This window comes from Cryptomeria japonica, chromosome 9, assembly GCF_030272615.1.
Source record: "Cryptomeria japonica chromosome 9, Sugi_1.0, whole genome shotgun sequence".
NCBI classification, from domain to species: domain Eukaryota; kingdom Viridiplantae; phylum Streptophyta; class Pinopsida; order Cupressales; family Cupressaceae; genus Cryptomeria; species Cryptomeria japonica.
This window is the reverse complement of record NC_081413.1, coordinates 283,311,623-283,333,945: the sequence shown is the minus strand read 5'-3', so window position 1 is coordinate 283,333,945 and position 22,323 is coordinate 283,311,623. Positions and strand designations below refer to the sequence as shown.

At 36.6% G+C, this 22,323-nt stretch overlaps 1 protein-coding gene across 1 annotated transcript in view; it reads right to left on the bottom strand.

Moving 5' to 3' along the window:
* Positions 1 to 3,999: 3,999 nt before the first annotated feature.
* The window catches only part of LOC131042139 (probable sodium/metabolite cotransporter BASS2, chloroplastic), an 80,073-nt gene continuing 61,749 nt past the window's right edge, over positions 4,000 to 22,323 (bottom strand). Inside the window, exons 8-12 of the mRNA XM_057975458.1 lie at positions 5,342 to 5,423; positions 4,874 to 4,925; positions 4,650 to 4,747; positions 4,333 to 4,494; positions 4,000 to 4,038 (exon numbers count right to left, since the gene is read on the bottom strand). Of these exons, the coding sequence (XP_057831441.1) occupies positions 4,000 to 4,038; positions 4,333 to 4,494; positions 4,650 to 4,747; positions 4,874 to 4,925; positions 5,342 to 5,423 (433 nt within the window). The remainder of the gene's footprint in view (positions 4,039 to 4,332; positions 4,495 to 4,649; positions 4,748 to 4,873; positions 4,926 to 5,341; positions 5,424 to 22,323) is intronic.

Sequence of the window (22,323 nt, the reverse complement as noted above, 5' to 3'; positions counted from 1 at the left end):
TCTCAAACTGAGATGCTTGAGAGATTCCCATAACTCGGTTGATCAAAGTGATCAATCACCGAATTCTTCCTTAAAATCAATCCTGTGAAGCTTGTTGGGTTTCTTGGATATGTCGAGTCTTCTCTTCAACAACCAATGCTTGTTGATTATACCAAGGCATTTGTCGAGATCATCTTCATAGAATGCTTGTGCTCCTTTGCTCTTGTAGACCATGCCTTTGTGATCCGGTATGTGGAAGGCTTCGTCGATGGCTATCTCTGATAGGTAGGCAAGTACTTTGCCATCAGGTGCTGCTATCATTCTAGTGTCGACATCATAGTGTTTGGCACACTCAACTATCAACTCACTGCATTGGATCTGCTGCTTGTATTATCCCGCTCTCTATCAACTTCTTTGAAAATCCAAAAGGCTTGCTTGTGTATAGGGGACCCTGGAACTTTTTCATGTTGATTTGGCCTACATTGGTATCTCCTACATTGCTCCACAATGATGTGATCTTTGATTCAAACATCACTCCCTTCGAGTCCTCCTTGATGAGGATTTGTCTTGTGACTATTGTTGCCTTCGGGGCTGCCATGCTCTACCTGCAAGAATTGTCTAAGTTAGGGTTTTTAATTATGATATCAATGTTTACATGCTGAAATTAATCATCCAAGTTAGCAATTCCGTTGCCTAAGGCTGATAATTCCTTAAAATCCTCAAATTGCTAAAACCCTAGGTTTTCATGCTAAAACCTTAGCTTGTTAAATCTGATCCTACTTGAATGTAATCATCAAATCATCATGAATTTTGCCTTAAAACTTGTCAAATGATCAATTCAAGTGTTTTCAAGTATAATGTAGAGGAGATCTTATGACTGAAATTCCTTAGAACTCTAGCCTTACAGATGTGTCACCATCAAATTTAGGGCTGATCCTTAATAAAAATTATCATAATAACTTAATTCAGACCTGTACATGGATTTCCAACTGGCTGGTTGTCTCAGAATTGCCCTCAATTAGGCAAAATTATCCTTAATTCTCTGTGAATTTGGACCTTGTTTGTCAGTTGAATGACAAAATTAGCTGATTTTTTTATGCTGATCGCTGATACTGAATCTTGAATTCGCTGTTTCTGGTGTTGAAGATCGCTGTCTTGAAGGTGCCGATCACTGCTTTTGATGATGAATTCATTGTTCCTAATTGAGAGATAAGTCACTGCAACAATGGTGAAATGGCTGAGTGCATAGCAATTCACTGTTGTTTGATGAAGTCGCCTTATGCTTGAATGGAATCGCTGCCTTTAGAAGACAAAAACGTTTATTGATCAAATGAAATGATCAATCTATCTCTTTATAGACCTCAAGGGGGTGCATCTTTTCATTTCAAGGCCGACTTGTTATATCCTTGAAGTTTGAAATGAAACGTCTATCCCCTACACAGGCCCCTCCTCTAATATTAGTGCTCAAACATATCTCTCTCCCCTTGGTCGTGAATCTTGATGATTACAGGTGATCGGACTTTTGGGTAGGCATCGGAAATTCACGGATTTTGCCCCTGACTAGAAGTTTGTGGAATTTGGGGGTGCTTGCTATCATCAAAAAATGATCGGGCTTTTTGCCCTTCACCAGCAGTAACACTTAGGAAGGTCAAGCTTTTAGGTAGGCATTGACAATGCCTTGTTTGTGGGTATAGCCCTTAGGTGGAAGTGAAGACTCCTACTCTTGCCTTCTACATGCTTTAATTATTGTCCTTTGATCTTTCACTTGATAAACTTGAAAAATTGCTCTCTCTTTCACCTTAGATCGGACTTCTCAAGCCCAACTGGTAGTGCATTCAGCAAGGTCCGACTTTCTGACCCCAACTAGCAGTGGTCAGACTTTTGAAGTGCACTGACAGTGGAAGTGACAGGTCGTGGATTCAAGCCCTCACTAACAGTGGTCGTGGGTTTGACCCTGAACTGGAAGTCATACAATAAGATCATGGATTTGATGGTGCACTGACAATGATCGGGGTTTTCACCCCTCACTGACAGCGGTCCTGGATCTTAGGGTGCACTAACAATGACTTAAAGATGTCAATTTTACTTGCTCAATCACCTTGTTTAAAGCATTTCAAGTCATTGCTAGAAGATTTTATCCATGTCAATCATCACTATCTCTTAAAACATCAAGCATCTACTTCAAGAAATCTTCATCTCACCAAGTGCAAAGACTTCCACATCTTGATCAGGCTTTTGATGGGACACAAGAATTGCCCATTGAGCTGGTCAGACTTTGGAGGGTCATTGACAGTAGGATGAGGCATGGCAGGGTTTTGGGGGGGGGTCACTGACAGTGACCTCACTTGCTTAATTTTGTGAGTAGTGGCAATCACCTCACTCACTCTAAGGGTCTTTTATCATCAACAAAGCCTTTCCATGGTTGTTTAGGCCTTCATCTTGATTGTCTCGCATCTAACATCTCAATTCTTATGACTGACCTTCACACTTGCATTCATTGTTTCCATCTCTAATGATGATGATCAAATAAAATGATCATCATATATTGTTCATTGCCAAGGTGTTGAGGACTAAATCAAATCAACCTCATTCAATCTAAAGGATATGGGTGCTGCCAAACCTATCTAAGTCCTAAAACTGAAAGCAAAGGAGGGAGTTCCCATTTGTGATGGGGCGATGTGTAAAATGGTCACAATAGACTTCCTCCACTTTAGAGTTTGAGGGTGATGATGAGGATTCACTTCCTCCCTCTTCTAATCATTTAGAGAATGGGAATTTTCTTCATGATTCTCTAACTTCAAGTCCACTTTTCCTTGACAAACATGCATTTGACATACAATTGGGTTGGGGATCCATTAGACACTAGGTGTACACATTCACAATTTTAAAGACTTCCACGTGATTACATTGCTTCTACCTCCAATCCACAACCTTTTCAAAAAGTATTTGGCATTCCTGAGTGGGACATTTCCATTCAAGTGTACAATGCCTTGGTTAGGAACCACACTTGGGATCTTGACCCACTTCCTAAAGGACGGAAAATTGTTCGATGCAAATTAACCTATCAAAAAAATTCATAGCAGATGGGTCAGTGAATAAATTCAAAACATAATTGATTGCACAAGGTTTTTCCTAGACTCCTAGTGTTGATTACTCTAAGACCTTTACACTCGTTGCAAAGATAAACTCCATTTGACTCGCACTTGCTATCACTACAGAAAATCACTAAGAGGTTCATCAAATGGGTGTAAGGTGTGGATTTCTTCACGAAGAACTTGAGGAGATATACAAGAAACAACCACTTATTAACCAGTAAATCTTGCTGAATAGTTTCTTAATGCATCTATGCATGTCTGACCCTAGCTAGCTACAACTTTTGATTATCTTCTGTGAACCACCAGTTGGTACTATGTTTGCCACCTATCATAACTCAAATTATTACTTGTTAGACTCACAATTTCTCAATTTTAGTTCAGATTTGTCCAGATGTTTGCCCTTAAAATCTGTCTAGTAATTTCTCACAACAGGATTTAATAGTGCTTAGCACAATAGTTCTTTTCCCAATTGCTCAATTCAAATGCCATTCGCGTAATGTTTTCATAGAAATAAGTTATTTGCACCCAAAAGAGAACACACAAGGAACTCAGAAAGAAAAATTGCAATTAGTTCATGCTGAGACAGTGCCTATGACAGAATCCTAAAGATACAACAGTATTACATGCATGTATTATCTAATTACTGAGATCGACTATCACTCTCTTCTGGGAGATTAATCCACTCTCACTAGTATTGGTCACTGAGTGGACAACAAATCATATTTTGTTCTTCTAAACTAACCAGCAGCTATCCATATCACAGAACCGAGTTCTTGAAAAAACATTCAATTATGTCTATGAATGTCTTCTTTATTAAAATTTGCAATCAATGTTGTGTTGGTCAATATTCCAAACAAAAAAATTATTTCTTGGCATCCTTAACCCAATTATGAGCCTTATATTATTCATTGGTCGAAAATTAATGTTAACATTCTGAATTTAATGTACTTTTGATCATAAGAATCTAAAGCAACCAAGAGTAAGAAATAAAAAGAAAACAGATAATTCAAATTTCTACATTCAGAGTGCTTTTCCATGACCACGTCAAGCATTTTTACATTTTAACCACTGTAATTTTCTTTGATAATTCTGGCAGAGTTTTAAATATTCAAACTTGTAAAAATCCATGTAAATGAATCCAAATTTTCCTGTGCCTGACAACTCGATTCTCAAACTCAAACTAGTAAAAACTTTTATTTAAAATCTATTAAACAATAGCCAATGCCATTACAATCGATTGCTAGAGAATAGAAAATACCTGCATGCCAGTTTCTATAGATATTGTTCGGGAAGTGGATTCTCCAAATGATGACAATTTTGAAATCCAATAGCCAAGGCCAAATGCAACTGCATGTAGAATTGCAACTGGAAATATAAGTTGTCCTCCTTGAGCCTTTAATACATCTGACACTTGTCCAATCTGCCAATTATAGTAAGAAATATCTTCAAACAATATTGAACAATTCAGACAAAAGTAACACTAAGAAATATCCTAAATAAGTTGTTTACTTCTATGAAATTTCTTTTTGCATTTGTTTTGATCATTTGAAAGATATTTTACAGCTGGGTACTTACAGGACTAGCACAGAGTAGAGTTGTCAGAATAACACCAACCAATGGTGTGAAAGTTGTTATCTTCTCTGTGAAATTTGGAAAGTATTCATGTGACAGTACTGGAGAGAAGTAATTCGATGAGTTAAATTACCCCAGCCAGCATAATTAACTTCACAAAACAATCTCTCTCATCCAAAGAAAGAAGACTATTAAGCTATAAAAAGTGTGTCAAAGAAACATCTAACCTCCAATTATAGTGGGCAACAAGACGACCTGGAATGTGCTAAGGGCCAGACCCTGTCCCAACAAAGAAAAGAATATCCAACAATAAAATAAAAGCACCAAAATTTCAAATAAATACTGAAATTGATGAAATGGGTGAGTTTCAAACAAATTTATATCCAACATGATAATATATTCATTGTTATGATAACAGATAACCTATAAGTAACAATTAATCATTATCCAAAATCCCAAAAGAAAATCAAAGATGAGCATTGTGTCCCATACACAATGTCCTGTGAAGTGTGAATCTGAACACTGCACCTATATGAAATTGGTGAAAGGGAGAAAAGTCAAATGAGCTTCTATTCAACATGATAATTTATTCATTGGCATGATCCCCTACAAGTAAAGAATTAATCATTCTTCTAAATCCTAAAAGGAAATCGTAGTTGATTATTATGGTCCACACAATAAATGTTTTTTCTTACCGCTGCATCAACTGGAACTAGCTGGCCTGCAAGAAGCTTGGTAAGGAGTGGAGTCATGACAATAGCACCAATGGTTGAACAACTGTAAAAAGGCAACTAAGAGGCAAGATGTGAACAATGACTTCCACCAGATTAGATTCAAAGACATTCCACTAATATTTTTTTTTTAAAAAAAAAATTTAAAGGATGAATCATAGTATACAACTGAGCTATCCAATCTATCCCATGCTATTCTACTACTCTCTATCCTATTATTATTAAGGAGACGAAATTATTGAAGATCATGCTCAAAAGAATTTATCCAAATTTGAAAAAAAATTGAAATGACTTCTGAAATAACAAGAAAGAGTAATCACCTTATACTATATGAAACAAATGGCAGAATTGTAGGGTATGATAATCGGATGTGTGTAGTGGCCATTCTATACATGATGAATGAACTCTTAATGCATTCACATGGAACAGCAGAGCACTCAAGGAAGATGATACAGCATACAAGTGAACAGGCTTAGAATTTACATTTGCAAGTTTCCTCAGCAGTTGTTATGTAATATTGTAATTATTGTTATCACTTATCAGAACTTTAGAAGACCTTTTCCAGAATTCAGCACTCAGTCACTTCTCACCGCAACCATTACCATGAAGTCAGTGAACTTGTATTTGTCTATCATTCCTACTCATTATCAATAAATGCTTTGGTATCATCAACACACCCTGAAGTAAAGATAGACTTCATAGTTCAAATGGAAACATTTTTTGCTGCTGATCAAACTCTGATTGATGGGCATATTATTGAACTCTGGAGATCCAACACTTAGGAATCCGTTATGTTATATATAATTCACCATTGCGAAGATCAATAATAGCAGTCAAAGAAATTCCCCAATGCTTCATTTCATTAAGTCCATTATGGTATTTATCGTCCATCACTGCCAACATATAATACAGAAGTCAAAGCATGCCTGAAACCACCTCTTTGAGTGTCTAGCTTAGCTATGCCTGGTTAGGTTACTTAATACAAATTATTTGTCTCATATAAGTGCAGATTGAAGTCTCAACCATATATGCTTTAGACAAAAGCATGTGATGAACATGAAACTAGCTATAAATTCAAGGTAGACTATTTAAGAAATCTCTGGTGCATGGATCATTGGCTAAACCCATCTTTCTATTACTAATTATTGAAATTTGAGAACCATAGTCCACTTTGTATACATCCAAATTATATCATGTAATTGTTATAACATAGCCCAAGGCAAACATGAATATTTGTATTTGTTAAGGGTTTAAGTGTTTAATCAGTTACTGAAGGAAGTTTTCCACAGCTGTGCTTTTGACAATTTAAAATATTAATGCAGAAGTTTTTGCTTCTAAGAGGATGCCATACCCTGATTTGATAAAGCTTTCTCGTTCTCAACTTCTACACTGCTACTAAGGTGCTCCTAGTAAAAGCTTAGACTCATCAAATGTCAAGCCTCAAAAGAAAATACAACCAAAAGGTGTTGTAATATTTAATTAAGGAAACTGCTCTCAGGAAAAAGCTGACTTCATTGGCAGAAGAATTTGAGGCTCTGAGATAGCATTGTAGGAGCTCACCAAGAACATTCATGACCTGGAAACAAGCGAATAGGTGGAGATTTCTAATGAACTCCAAGGCACTTCCAGAAGAGCCAAGGCAGAGCAGCTCAGGTTGTACCCGGAGAGACCTTTCTTCCATTTACAAGGGTCTTCTTTCCAGAGACCAGCTGACCAGAAATATATTCTGTCAGATGTAGAATTGCAGAGATCCTGGAGGTGTTCAAGATGAGGATGACGTGGGCCATGAGGATAAAAAATATGACGAGAAGGTGACTGTAGAGGGGCTGTAGCTTGGAGGTGTGAAAAGCAAAGCTGGATATTAGAAAGCAGCAGTAAATGGTGGCAGAAAAAAGACATGTTTTTTCTCCAGCTGTTATCCCTGGTGCCAAAGGATCAGTGTAAAATCCCCTTTTTATTTTAATTTTTTGCCCAAACTTCTCCTCTTCTTACCATTCAGTAGATTGGTGTTTTGCACAGTTTGCAAGTTTATGAAATGCCAGAATTTAATAAACATTCATACTTATTCAAATGTAAATTGACAACTGCACTAATTTCTGCTATTGAAATCAGAAAATAATCTTATTTGAACATTATTACATATCACAAAAATTCATAGAACAAGTTATCATGCCTGACCATAGTATCGATTCAACATAGCAGAGCATTCAACAATATTTTTCACATTAAATTAATCACAACCAGCTGATTGGCATTCTCCTATGCACAGGTCCACTTAATTTGTTGCAGCAGAAGCAATACTCCTTTAGTCTAATGCAGAGCTGAAGGTATTCTCCCTCTCCTTAACTCCACGTGCAGCAATAAGAAGCAAGTTTGTGCAGCAGCGATTAGAAAATATGAAGATTCCCAGCTAGGAATGAATTTGCTAGTCAAATAAATTTCCAGTTCGACCCCCTCTGTGAGTACGTACACTGTCAAACTGCCCCACGTGGTCAACCCAAACCTTCTCACAGCAGTTCTTTTCCTCACATTTCAAGTAAGATATCATTTGATCTCTTATAACCTCTGTGCAAGCTTCAGCAGCACCCTTGAGAGACATGTCCAGCATCAAGCAATATCTAAGACTAGGGAAATAAGGAAAAGACCCAGTCGAACTGATATTTAGTCAATAATAATGACCACATTTTCATACACAAGAAGCATATACTCGCATACAGGAAGGAGCAGTTCTCTTCTCTACCTCAATGCACTTGGTAACCCTGCCTTAGCTCTTTAAAAAAAAAACTCGACCTTTTCCTTTTATTCTCAGGCCTCTTCTCTAAGCTTGGCGGCTGGCAAAAAGGCTCCCATTTAAAATACTTTCAATCGCCCCTCATTTCACCATCAGCATATAGCCTGGAAAATAAATGCAAGGCGCTCTAAAAAGTGCTTCAATTACCCACAACCTCCACCATTTTATTTACCACATTCAAAATTCAAAATGGCAACTCAAGATATGAAGTCTGCAAATCTCCAAGAATGCACTTACAAATTGATCTTTGCAAAAGACTTCATCAATTTCATAATATTCAATCATTAAAATCTCTTTGATACCCCTGTATGAAATCTCCAACAACTTGGTTAGGGCAGATTAGTTGCAAGACTGAATCCAGTTACCCTCGGGGTTTACATCCTAGGGTTTCCAATTCAAAGAAGCTCACCAAAATCCAAAAGGAAAAAAAGTAATCCAAGCACCCCAAAATGAGCCTCAAAACATCCTTTTTATAATAATTCTCGAAAGCCTCTAGAAAGACTTTTCAAACTCCGACTCTTTAAATATTTTAATTATACCCAGGATATAAAATGACTTCATTAATTCTCCTTTAATAATCCACTAAGTCACTATATAAATCTTATTAAAATAATAAAAATATTACCCATAAAATAAACTTTGTCGGATAATATAGAATAATTAAATTATTCCCTTTTATTTGACTTTAGCCTACAAGAATTAAATAGGCTAACTAGTCATCCTACACTACTCTACGAAAAGGAACATTACAGTCCTCCCTTCTCAAAATTGCTTGTCCTCAAGCAATTGCAAATTAGGATGTTGAAGAATCTATTCACCCTACCAAGTGGCATCCTCCATGGGCAAGTCCCTCCATCTGATAAGATACTCCTTGATTACTTTTCTCCTTAATCTCCTCTCTCTAACATCCAGAATCTCATCAAGTACCAAAACCAATATGCCCTCCTCATCCAACGGTGGAAGCTCCGGTGAAGATAATATGCTGCTCTAATGCCTTCTTGAGGAATGATACATGAAACATATTATGGATCCTACTATTCTCTGGCACCTAAAGTTGATATGCTACTTCCCCCACCCCTCAAACAATCCTGTAGGGGCCATAGAAGTGAGGTTTTGATTTTTTTGCACCACTTTTTTCCAAGGAAGACTACCTGCATTGTTGTAGGTGCAAGAAAACCAAGTCTCCCATCTCAAAGCTTCACTTAACCCTTGTGCCTATTTGCATAATTTTTTGCTGGTTCTAGGCACAATTATCCTTAATTGTCTTAAGGATGTCCTGACTAACCTAGATCCAATCCATAGCTTTGGGAGCCCTACTATCACCAAAGCTAGATCCAAAAATGATGGAGCATCATATCCAAATAAGGCTCTAAAAGGAGATCCCGATCAACATGTGATAGGTGGTGTTGTAATAGTGTTCGCCTAAATGTAACCATCTAATCCGAGCCTTCTATTGCCCAGCAACATAGTTGCGTAAATATCCCTCAATCCATTTCTTTACGATCTCTATTTGGACATCCATCTTGAGGTGGTAACTAGTGTTGGGGGTCAACTTAGTGCCAACTAATCTGAATAGCTCCTACCAAAAGGTGTTGAGAAACCTACTATCCCTATCACTAACAATATTTCTTGGCAACCCATGGATTCTAAACACCTCCTTAAAAAACAACTCTGCAACCTGCAGTGCCTCATACTTTGATGACACTTTTTTGACAACCCTTAGAGGATGTCAAAAAAGTGTCAGATTTGGTTCCTTTGGACTTGCATCAAACAATATGATGCTATGTCAGCTTTAGGAAGACTTAGGGGCTGCATTGATTAATAATGAAGTGGCGATGAGTATCCAAAACTCACAAGACTATTTACTCTAATCGTTGCCTTCCTTGGATTCGAAGCCCTACTTTTTATACCTAGAGACAAGCTTTTCAAATTCCGACGACATGGGGAGAGATGACATGACCTGAGTAACAAAACCCATATGCCACTTACAAAAAAGCAAAAAAAAAGCAAAAAAAAAAAATTTCTAAAAATAGAAAGTTGTCAGAAATGACCCAAAGCAATTGTGATCCTCGTCCTTCGGACCTTCTAAGCACTTTGACAACATTCATACATGATTCTGAGCATGATTTTGCTATTGGGCTCGAGATGACTTCAAAACTCTAACTCAAAACTCTCAAAGAACATAGATTTACGAAACTGCAGAGCTAGGACAAAACCTAAAAAGCGAAAAACTGGGGGTCCCCATCTGCAATGGGGCAATGTGTGAATTAGGTCACAACAAGTACATAATAGAAACAAATTATAATTTCAAGCCTCACAAATGGATGCAAAAATGAGGCTCCCAACCTGCCTGTTTAGGCCTGGGTATGCATCATGTTCCACTATAGTATTTGTTGGAACTTGAAAGTATGAATATATGGAGTTTGAAAGAATTTGATGGCACACATTTCAATGTGTGTATGCTTGTATTTATTATTGATTTGGGAAACAACATTGGTGGTATAGTTAGTGTAAACTAATTTTGGGATGTTTTGTTTATATGTTTGCACCTAAGTATGTATTTATTACTTCTCAACTTGTGGGTAATTGCTAGGAGTTAATGTCAGTAATTGTTGATAGTTATGTTCTACTTGGCATCCATCAAGTACTTTAAATATGCTTCTCATATTCAAGGTAGGCAGTCTGATTGTATATGTGATCCTCCCAAGTCTACACTTGGGTTGTACAAGCACTACCTTGAAATAAAGTATCATTGGTTTCATCTAAAATTATCATATTATTTGGTTGAGCTGTTATATTTCATTTATATTGCAATTGCTAAAGTTATAATTTGTTTGTAAACATTTGTTGTCATTGCCCTTACGAAGTCATGATTGATTCAAAAAGAACCAATATTGATCAACAACTGACCATTACAATGAAGACCAACGAAAATTATGCCCTTAAGCTCAAATAAAGGTGAGTGAAGATCAAAGCTTTGTCCACGGGCAGACCATGAAATTAGGTGATCCCTCCAACTAGTAGAACAACAAGAATGGAGAACAAGGAGGCTCCAAGAAGCAGCCAATTCCATAAAAGCATCAGTCAAAGTGAAAATCATAGTAAAAGTCAAAGTGAGAACCAAAGTAGAAGCCAAAATTGTAGTCAAGAACACAAAAGTCAGAACATTCAACCAACTATTAGCAATGGCCTACACATATGGAGGAAGAGTGGGTTCAGATCGAACATCTTCCCCTTCCTAAAATGGGTGTGTGAACCTTGCCTACCAATTTTGTTACAAGGAATCAATAGAGCCTCCTCTAGACAAATAAAGTCTTCATTATGACCAAGTCCAAGAACTTCTTCATATACAAAAAGGGGTGCTTTTGATAGAAACCTTCAAGGCATCAAAGATTTGTTGATAGAAGAGGAAAGTGAGCCAAAAACTCCAAAACAAAGGATTGGTGTGGAGAAAAGAGAGTCTAAGGATGATACAAGTGTATGGAACGCTGAAGTCTCCAAAAGAATCTAAGATTCTCACATGTCTAAGGGTGTCAGAGAGCACTAAACAATTTCTCACAACCTGACTTAGGGGATTTAAATCCTCAAAAGAATGAAAACTGCAACTCCATATTATTTTCTTCCTAATCCATTGATGTTTTCCCCTTCAGCAAACCCACATGATTATAGTCTCATCCTTACCTTGTCACGACATGCCTCGAACCAACTCAATAAACCTTTAATCTGAATCAATAAACTTCCAAAATTGAAATCTTCAATTTTTTGTACATTGGTGAACTCTAAATGAATCCACTCAGAACTGGCTAGGAAGAAATCCTTCTCTGAAACCAATTTTCCCTTAGAGTTTTTGTCCTGGGGTTTCAATTTGAGCAAATGCCCAAACTCCACAAGAGGAATTTGCCAAAAGATCTGAATTTCCCTTTTACAATTCCCTTATATACTGCCTTTTCGAATATTCAAGATTTTATATATTATTTCTCCAATAAAGTGACTTTATTATTTCTTTAATAAGGTGATTAAGTCTCTTTAACATAAAATATTCAACTTTACAAAAAAAATTATCAGTCCCTTATCATAAGCCTGATTAGCCTACGGGAATCATAAATAGGCTAAGGTTCCTCGCCACACACTTACACCTCAAAAAGAGGACGTTAAAGGGAAGCTCCCTAATTTAATCTGCTCTAAAATCTAAAACAAAAACATATCTGCAAATATGAACACTGAACAGTTTGTTTTCTGGGGTTTTCAATTAGGATAAAATAAATAAGCAAATTTGACTTATCTATTTTTTTATCCCATAGGCTCAAGCAAGATACTTTGGTGAACTCCCTTTCTGAACAATGAATTTACTCAAGTTATGACAACTAAAACATAAACAAATATACTATCCAAAGACTAAAACAAAGATATTTGGAATTGTACCAATGATTAATTTGGTCTTGATGAAAACATAACACAAGGAAATAATGCCTAGTGTAATACTATTTTTCTCCAAAGCATAAAATTAGATAGATTTCATATATCAAAGTTAATTTTGTATGAAAGCAAATTCCTTAATGTCATCATCTAAGTTTAAAGATTATAAAGTTTTCTCAAAATTCCATACCATTTATTTATAATTTTCAATGTCTTTGAATAATAATAAGTTCAGTAGTTATTTGAATTAGAGCATGTGGAAAGGTCACTCTCAGCCAAAGTTACAAGACTTGGACTCAGTTCGCACCCGGAAATCATGACTCAGACTTGGACTCAGGACTTGGCAAAACAATTTGGCAAAGACTCAACAAAGTGAAATACCCAAGAAATTTAGAGATTTTTAAGAATTTAAAACTTGTTTCATGCACCCTTTACTAAATAAACCTCAAAGACACAATAACATCATCTAATAGAAGCTAACTTGATCACATACACAAATATACATCGATCACATAAGTATAAGCACAAATTGTAGCTAAAGGAAATAACACACTTAGATATATAAACATTGTCAAATGCATACAAAACTCGTAGAATATGAAATCCATGACATCAAATGTTCCAAACAAATATCAAAACAATAACTAGAAGTCTATGGCTCAAAGCTACATCCTTCCTACGAAGGCATCTAAGGCAGGTCCTGGATGATGCAACAGCCATAATCTTTGTCTGTGACCCCATGCCACCCACACCAACATCAATTGTGCCTATGTCTGCTTGCGCTCTATCCTCCTCCTCACCATGGCTATAACCTCAGCCTGTCTATCTATCTAGTCGACCCAATCAAGGTCCTCATCACTAAGGATAGGATCCTCAGCCCCAACAATCCACTCAAATCGTGGATCGACCTTCTTTAGCATGATGGGGCTAGAGTCAGTGCCCAAAAACTGTTTGTGGCTAAGACAAGGGTTGTAATGAACATAGACTAGATCATTCAACCTCTCCACGAACAGTCGATTGCGCCTCTTGGAGTGTATGTGCTCAAACATACTCCAACTACGCTCACAACAAAAAGCACTGCATGGATGACTCAATATGCAAATGGCAATCCTCTAAAGATTTGGTGCTTTAGCACCAAAAATTTCCCACCATTTGTCTAAGATGAGAAAAAGAAAAAAATCAACCTCATTATCCAACTTGTTTTCACATTTGATAATAATATAAAAAAGAGGAAAATTTTATTAAGTTTTTTAACTTAAACCATCCTCTTAAATATATTTTTACCTTGCTACAATGTCATCTGACTTTCTTTGCACATTAGATGAGAAAATAGCTCTCCTTGTGCATGAGTAAAGGTTTCGAATTTGTGGATTATCTGTACGGTATCACCAAGCGACATTCACTCTATCACTAAGTAGAGCCCATTTAGAACCTCCTCATCCATCTTGAAATCAGGGCAGTATTGGAATGCCAAATTGAGAAAATAAGCAACTACATGGAGGGGCCTACGAAGCTGGAGGTGCCATCTCCTATCAATAATCTCCTAAATGGGACGATACTTATCCTCAACTCCATCATAGATAGATCTAATGGCTTCCTTGGCCCTATCCATGCCTTCATATATGTAGCCCATTGTGGACTTCTCCCCATCAGCTACTCGTAGGAGAACTACCAAGGGCTCAATGAACTGCAATTATTGTGAAACATTAACTTAAGTGTGAATGAAAATTAGCAAATAAAAGAAAAATATGAATAAAAATTAAAACATAATGTAGAATTAAATTTTACCTTCACAATCTCTATAGCAAGTATCCAAAAGCCTAGTTCATCAAAAATGCAATCTGCCATATCAATCCCTACAGTGGTTGTAGCATAGGATGAAGAAGTCCACTCCTCACCAAAAAACATACAGCTCAAAGTTGCCTTTGACTAAATCAAGGATTGTAATGTGATGAAAGTTAGTAACAAATCTAGTTATTCCAAGACGAGCCAACTCCTACCCTGAGTACTGCCTCATTAGGCTAAGCACCCATGTGTGATTGTACACAAATTTACAAATATTTTTGGCTGAATCCACACATGTTTTGATCTACAGAAGCTTGCCAAGATCCTCCAATATGAGGGTCAAGGCAATGGGCAGCACATGGAGTCCAAAACAATGTTGGGTGCCTCTCCATCAAAAGTCTACCTACAGAAACATAATTTGTTGCATTATCCATTACCACTTGCACCACATTCTTCTTGCCCACCTCAACTAGGACTTCCTTTAAAGCCTCAAAAAGGTATGTGGCATTTTTTGCCTGTCCTGAAGGATCAATTGATTTGATGAATACGGTACCACCTAAAAAAAAAACCAATGATTCAATAAAGCATAAATTAAAAATATTAATCACTAAATCAATGCATTGAGGGAAGTACAATCACCTGAGGAAGAAACAAGAAAATTCAGCAGTGTCCTATTTCTTCTATCAGTCTAACCATCGGTCATGATGGTGCAACCCTTCTTCCTCCATATCAACCGTTGATCATCTATTGTGGCTTTTACATCAACCACCTTTTGTGTCAAAATTGGGCCCTTTAAGTCATCTTCACTAGGGCCTTTGAACCCCACCCCACAAATAGTTATTACAAATAATTTAAATAAGTATTGTAAAATGGAGAGTTTAACTTTAACTTTGAATTCGACATATGTCTAATAATAAAAATTTAAGAGACAAAGAATCAAACTATAAATTTTAAAACAATCAAACAAAAAAGGATTACCCAATTGCATGGAATGAAATGGTACAATAGTAACAAAAATCTCCAATTGCACGTCTAGTTGCACCATGAGCGTCCTTTTTCCAACCCAAGCTCTCAAGCGACAATTGGCAACTAGGAGTAGTAAGTGGAAAAAAAAATGAATCCATCCTAGATTTACGAATTCTAGGACCAAGGCTAACACTCCCACTACCACTAACGCTACTAGCACTAGGACGAAATAAAGGCATGGAAGAAACCTCTCCAATACCACCAATGCACTTTTTCATTTCTTTTTGCATCTCAAATGTTTCTAATTGAACTTGCACCTCACGAGCAACCTCAGGAGGTGCCTTTCCACATCCCACAACATCATGGGCACCATATGTGTGCAAGATGGTATTTCAATCTATTAATGCCTCCATGATAAAATGTTTTGCAATATGCACATTTCACCTCTACTTTTGTTTGCCCAGGAAAAATTTCAACATGTTTCCAAGCCAAGTCCTTTCTAATTGGAGTTCTAGACGCTGTGAAAAAAATGATTTGAAAAGCTCCAGGCTGCTGCAATAACACATAAATACAAAAAAGTGAACATTTGTGAATTGTCATTTAAAATTATTAAACTAATACAAAAATAATGTAGGGTTTGTTCTTTCTCTGATCTAGTAAAATAAAATAGAAAAAGAATTGAAATGTAAAAAAACAATGCAATGTTTGATTTAAAAAAAAAAGTAATCAAGCTTACCTCTTAAATCAAACAAAAACTCCTTTCAATAGCTAGTAGACGCCTCTAGATGCACCATACATAAGTATGAAATTGCCCAAATGCAACTCAATGATGGATTTTTGCTCTACCTCCTTGTTGGTTGCCCTACAATGTACTCTAACTTGTACTCACATCTTTTTTTTCTCCTTCTACTTTGTCAACAAAATGAAATGACAATGCTTTTGAGCTAGAGGAGCAAACATAAGTGAAAAAAAAGCAACTTAAAACACTTTTGTTTTTTTTTGAGTTTTCGTTTGCATGACGTTGGTCGAGTCCAGGCGAGACTCACCTAGGCTCAACAAGTCCGAGTCCCAACCCTTGAGACTCACTAGGACTGACTCAACTCGCAACTCGCCGAGTCTGTGCGAGTCTTGTTTCTCTACTCTCACCCTAGGATGATTTCAATGGTCTTGGCCCTTGTCACTATGATACACTCTAAGAGGAAACGACTCTTATTTGAGGCACAACATGTAAAATATGCATAACATAGCAACTGCTCAACAATTTTTTACTCTATACCCCGGGTTGTATACACTTTGTGTGCCCCTTCTCCAATGGTCATAGCCTACCAAAACCACCACCTTCCTTGAGTGATATCCATTCCCTCTCCAAGTCTCACATAAATGCTCTATATAACCTTTTATGGGGTGGTTTGCAAACCATCACACCCTTTCACAAAAGTTGCCTTTAATTATTGTAATCAAAGATGCAAAACTCGGCGAGCCATTAGAAAAATCGCGAGTAATTGCGAGCCCTAAGGGCGCGCGAGTTACTCACAGAAAAACTCGGCACGAGTTTTACATATAGTCGCTGCGATTTTTTTGGCAAATACTCGCCGTTAATCGCCAAAACCTGCCTAAAAACGTGACACAAAACGCGAGAAAAATGTGACTTAAGTCGCAGGCAAAAAAAAAAACCTAAGTCTTTATTCCATTTCACGCAACTCTGGAAGGCAAAAAACGCCACGCGATTTCCAATAGGGTTTGCATTTGCATGCACGACCAGGTTTTTATTCGCGATTTTTCTTAGATGCTTTTGCATTTGCAGCAAGATTCGAATTTGTATTTGTGAATCTGTGATTTTGTATTTGTTTTTAATTTTTGTATGATTTGTATTTTGTAAAAAACTATTGTGATTTTGTATTTGTTTTTTCATTTTTGTATGATTTGTAAAAAACTATCTCATGAAGTTTGTATGTAATAGCTAATATGTATTACAGTATTACACTATTACTATTAATTTTAATTGATTGTATTTTTTTATTTTAACTTTAGATTTAAATTTTAAAATTTTAAATGGTTGATAATTGTGCAACTATATACAATTACAGTCATTTTCACTGGCTGTGAATTCACAGTCATTTTAATCGACTGTGTATTCACAGTCAATTAAAATGACCGTGTTTTAAAATTTTAAATGACTATGTAATAATGTACATTGTAATTAATGACTGTGTATTACACAGTCAATTGTGAAATGACTATGTAATACATAGTCATTTCAAATTTGAAATGACTATGTAATACATAGTCATTTCAAATTTGAAATGACTGTCAACTGTGTAATGTCAATGTGTATTTCATTTTAATTTAAATTTGAAGTTAAAAACTTAAAAAAATACAAAACCAATTAAAATTTTTAATTTTAGATAGTCATCTATTAATAGATGACTGTAAATAAAATACAGTTATACAGTCACTGTAATTTTTGGATTTTCGTGATTTTTTTTGTTAACAATGTTATTGATCTCTAAATGTTGTCTCTCTTTTGCTAGGTTCTTTTCCACATCTTTTTGAAAGAAAATGGATTCAACTTCTAAAGTTAAAGTTGGTGGCAAAAAGAGAGACCCTTGTTGGAAACATGGGAGACCAGGACGAGGAGATGTCTTTTGCAACCATTGCAAAAATTGTAAAAGGTGGCATTAATAGGTTCAAATATCACCTTGCAAAAATTCAATGCCGAGATACCACAAGCTATATGAAATGTACTGAAGAGGCTACGAGAGATGCAATAGCAATGCTTGAAGCATATGATCAAAGGAAGGCAACAAAAAAGAGAACAGCAGAGGCAATGGCAGCCCAAGGGCAGATTTGAGTTGCATAGGGTCACATACAGATGTGGGGACATCTAGTTCTTCCCTTAGGCCACGGATACGAGCAAAGGGAACTTTGGACAGCAATATGGAAAACTTCTTTATTCCACGTAACACTCCCGGTGCACAACCTGGATTGCTCGGCACTGCATGGAATAAAGAGACTCACCAACAAGCCAAGGTGGCATGTGCTAGATTTTTTATCTACAACAATATTTCGTTCAATGCTATTTCTAGTCCATCTTGGGACCAATTGGTCACCACGTTGACTGTGGCAGGTAAGGGGTTCAAGTCCCCAAGCCGTTACGAGGTAAGTGGACCGTTATTGAAGGATGAGGTCCAAAACACTCATGCATTAGTGGAAGAGCAAAGGACTATTTGGGAAAAGAATGGCTGCACCATTTTTTCTGATGGGTGGACGGATGGTAGGAATAGGACACTCATCAACTTTCTAGTTGCTTCAGGGGGACAGTTAGTATTTTTAAAATCAATTGATACCTCCAATGAAGTGAAGAATGCGGAGACCTTGTGTAACATGTTGGATGAGGTGGTGATGGATGTGGGAGTGCAGAATGTCATCCAGGTTGTGACTGATAATGCAGCTGCATATGTGGCAGTCGGCAAACTTCTAATGACTAGACATCCGACATTATTTTGGGCCCTTGTGCTGCCCATTGTCTTGACTTGCTCCATGAGGACATAGGGAAACTAAGTTGGGTAAAGAAAGTGGTTGAAGATGGAAGGAATATCACCAAAATACATCTACAATCACACATGGGTCCTGAATCTTATGAGAGAGCACACTGAAGGTAAGGATTTTGTGTGATCGGGGGTCACACGTTTTGCTACCAATTTCCTCGCCTTGCAGAGCATACTTGCTACATTGCCCAACCTAAAGCGGATGTTCATGAGTGAAAGATGGTTGGGGAGTCCTTATGCTACAAAGCCTAAAGCAGAGAAGGTTCTGATTGCCATTTTTTATACTAATTTTGCCAAGATAGTGGAGGAGATCATCAATGTAAGTTTTCAAACTTTAATTGATGATTTATTATTTAATTTTCTAATATTTCAATCTGCTGATTTTGTTAAATTTTTTATATCTAGGTGTCGGAACTGTTGGTGAGGGTGCTACGAATGGTGGATGGGGATCATAACTCCATGGGGTATGTATACAAGGCCATGGATAAGGCCAAAGAGGCAATTAAACACTTGTATGGGTCAAACAAGACCAAGTATGAACCCATATGGCGCATAATTGATCGGAGGTGGAACCATCAACTCCACCAACATATTCATGCTGCTGCCTACTTCTTGAATACCAAGTTTTTTTACTCCCCGAGTTTCGAAGCAGATGCAAAGGTTAGAATTGGCCTTGACACATGCATTTGGAGATTAGTTGATGATGAGAACCTTCGAGACCTGATACTTGATGAGTTGCAGAACTATAAGAAGGCCTTAGGGGAATTGTTTTCTTCACCTGATTGCAAACGTAGGAGAGCCACCTTACGACCAAGTAAAAAAAATATATGTTTAATTTTTACCATTTATTTCTCTCTTTAAGATTATTGAAATCTTTACAAGTTATAAATGACATTTTGTATCCTTGCAGATTTGTGGTGGGAAGATTTTGGTGCCACAACGCCTAATCTTCAAAAGCTTGTCATCCGCATATTTTCGCAGCCTTGTAGTGCTTCTGGTTGTGAGCGCAACTAGAGTGTTTTTGAGAACATCCTCACAAAAAAGCGCAATAGGTTGACTCAACAACGCTTGAATGATCTTGTCTATGTGCGGTACAACATTCGATTGCATGAGAAGAAGGTGCAAGGGCAAGATTCACATGAAGCACTTGACTTGGATGACATTGATCCATATGCAGCAGAATAGGTTGCTTCTCCTGATGATGTTGATAATGATTTGGATCCATTCCTTACTAATGAGCAGCTAAGTGAGTTGGAGAGGGCAGGAGAGGAATGGGATGCGGAAGTGGTAGCACGTGAGGAGGAGGAGCAGGAGGTTGATCATGCAAAAGAGGCATCTATTGAGGCACCTATTAGTGTTGAGGATGTTCCACTACTTCAGCACCACCCACCCAGCGCCCACAATTTGTTTTGAGCTTTGTCATAGACGCAATTTATGATTTCTTATTTTCATTGATACCAAACTTTGAACTTGATATGTAATCAGAATTTCAGAGGTTCTTTTTTTGTGCTCTCTGACTCTATGAGTCTATGTCACTATGATACGTTGATATGTATTGAACTCTTATTCATATGTTGCACTTGGTTTTTGGTTTATGCTATGATACTTGCATTTGTTGCTATGTATTACCAAAAAACTTTGATTTATATATCATGGAAATCATATATGCTATACAAATTTGGTGTAAATGTGTGTTTTTGAATTATATATAAAAAAAATGTGTTTTCAAATGTTCGATAAAGTTGCCGAGTTTTGGTGAGTCCCGAGTTTTTAAAAAAATTTGCCTTGCCGAGTTATTGCAAAATCCGAGTTTTTCAAGCTTGATTGTAATAAATATAATTATTCTTTCTTCTTAAAAGAGTTGTTGTAAATATTCTTTATTAGTCCCTTTTTTTACAAGGATCGTAATATTCTTTATTCTTTATCTCCCTTTTAATTCTGAAGGGTTATTTCATTTAATAACTTTCTTTCAATTTGGGGAACAGTCTCAAAACACCAAGAAGAATAATGGATGAAGGTAATTAATTATCACAAAACATTCAAAGTTGTTTCATAGATTCAAACATCAATATCACTTAACACAAATCTTATTGGATTCTTCCTTGAAATATTATAGTGTAGCATCCCTCCTTGGTTAATATTTTGGGGCAATTGTCCTAGAATTGCTTTTGTTATATTCATGTTCTATGTAATGTCCCCATTTTTCGTAATTCCAACATTTGTGTAAGCTCCAACTTTCTTGGAGAGGGTCAACCTTTTTGAAATGGAGTTCAATCAATAGCATTGTGTTCAGGGGATCGGGATGAGTCTGTTGATACTTTTTGGGGCTAGTTTTGTCATTCCAAGTGTATTCCATACTTCTTGGAGGAATATTTTATTATTGGAAAGTATCATTTTTTATTGTGTTGGATCGCCAATGAGCTTTGAAGTATGTTGATGCATTTACAATTCACTTTCGGCCTAATTTTGTAATTTCCACAATCTTGGGAGGATGTGTGGAAATTAATTAAAATATTGAATAATTAATATTTAATATAAGTTGTCAAAAAATGAATTAAAAGGAAAACTTTAATTATTTATTAAGGTGAATTTCAAGTGACTTAAGTGTCGAAAAAGTAAAAATAAAATATGATTCACTTTATAGAGCAAAAAAGGTTTATTATTTAAAAATATAATTTCTGAAAAGTTCCCCAAAAGGCTATAAAAGATGCTAAAGAGACTCATTTGTGCATTCTTGATTGATCATTTTGATGAAACCCTTTTGGGGAGTTTGAGTTGTTCAGCTTTTCAACCCCTAGGTTGGAAACACTAAGGGAAATTGGTTTCAGTAGTGAGAAATCTGCCATAGCCAATTTGTAGATGGAATGATGCAGATTTCATGCGTGTACCGAAGATTTCCAGATCACGGGTATGTGATGAAGGTAATCATTTTAATAGGTTCAGGTATTTGCTTATGGAAAAGGAGTTTTAGATAATCTGTGAAATTCGATAGCAAATACAAATTACAAAAATTTTGCTTTGTTTGTGCAAAAGAGAAAAAAAATAGAGATTATTGTACAATGGGTGTTGTGAGAAAAACAGTATAGAAAATATATTTTATTTGTTGAGTTATTTTACATAACCATTCCTCATATTTAGCCCATAGGAGTCGTACCTTTTTCCAACTCCCTCAAGGTGAGCCGTATACTTTATGAATGTTTACAAGGATAGGGCAATTCATATTGAAGGCTTATAGCCTCATTTACTTTTTGGTGCAACTTTTAAAGGGATGCCTAAGGTCTGCATAACACTCCAAATACTAATCGTAGTTGTTCAAAGAGGAACATTATAAGCTGTTGTACACCTTACATGAGTGTTGTATCATGCTAAAGGGAACCATACCACTCCTTAGAGCCAATAAGAGGATGATGTGGTATATTTGGGAAGCATAAGGAGTAACC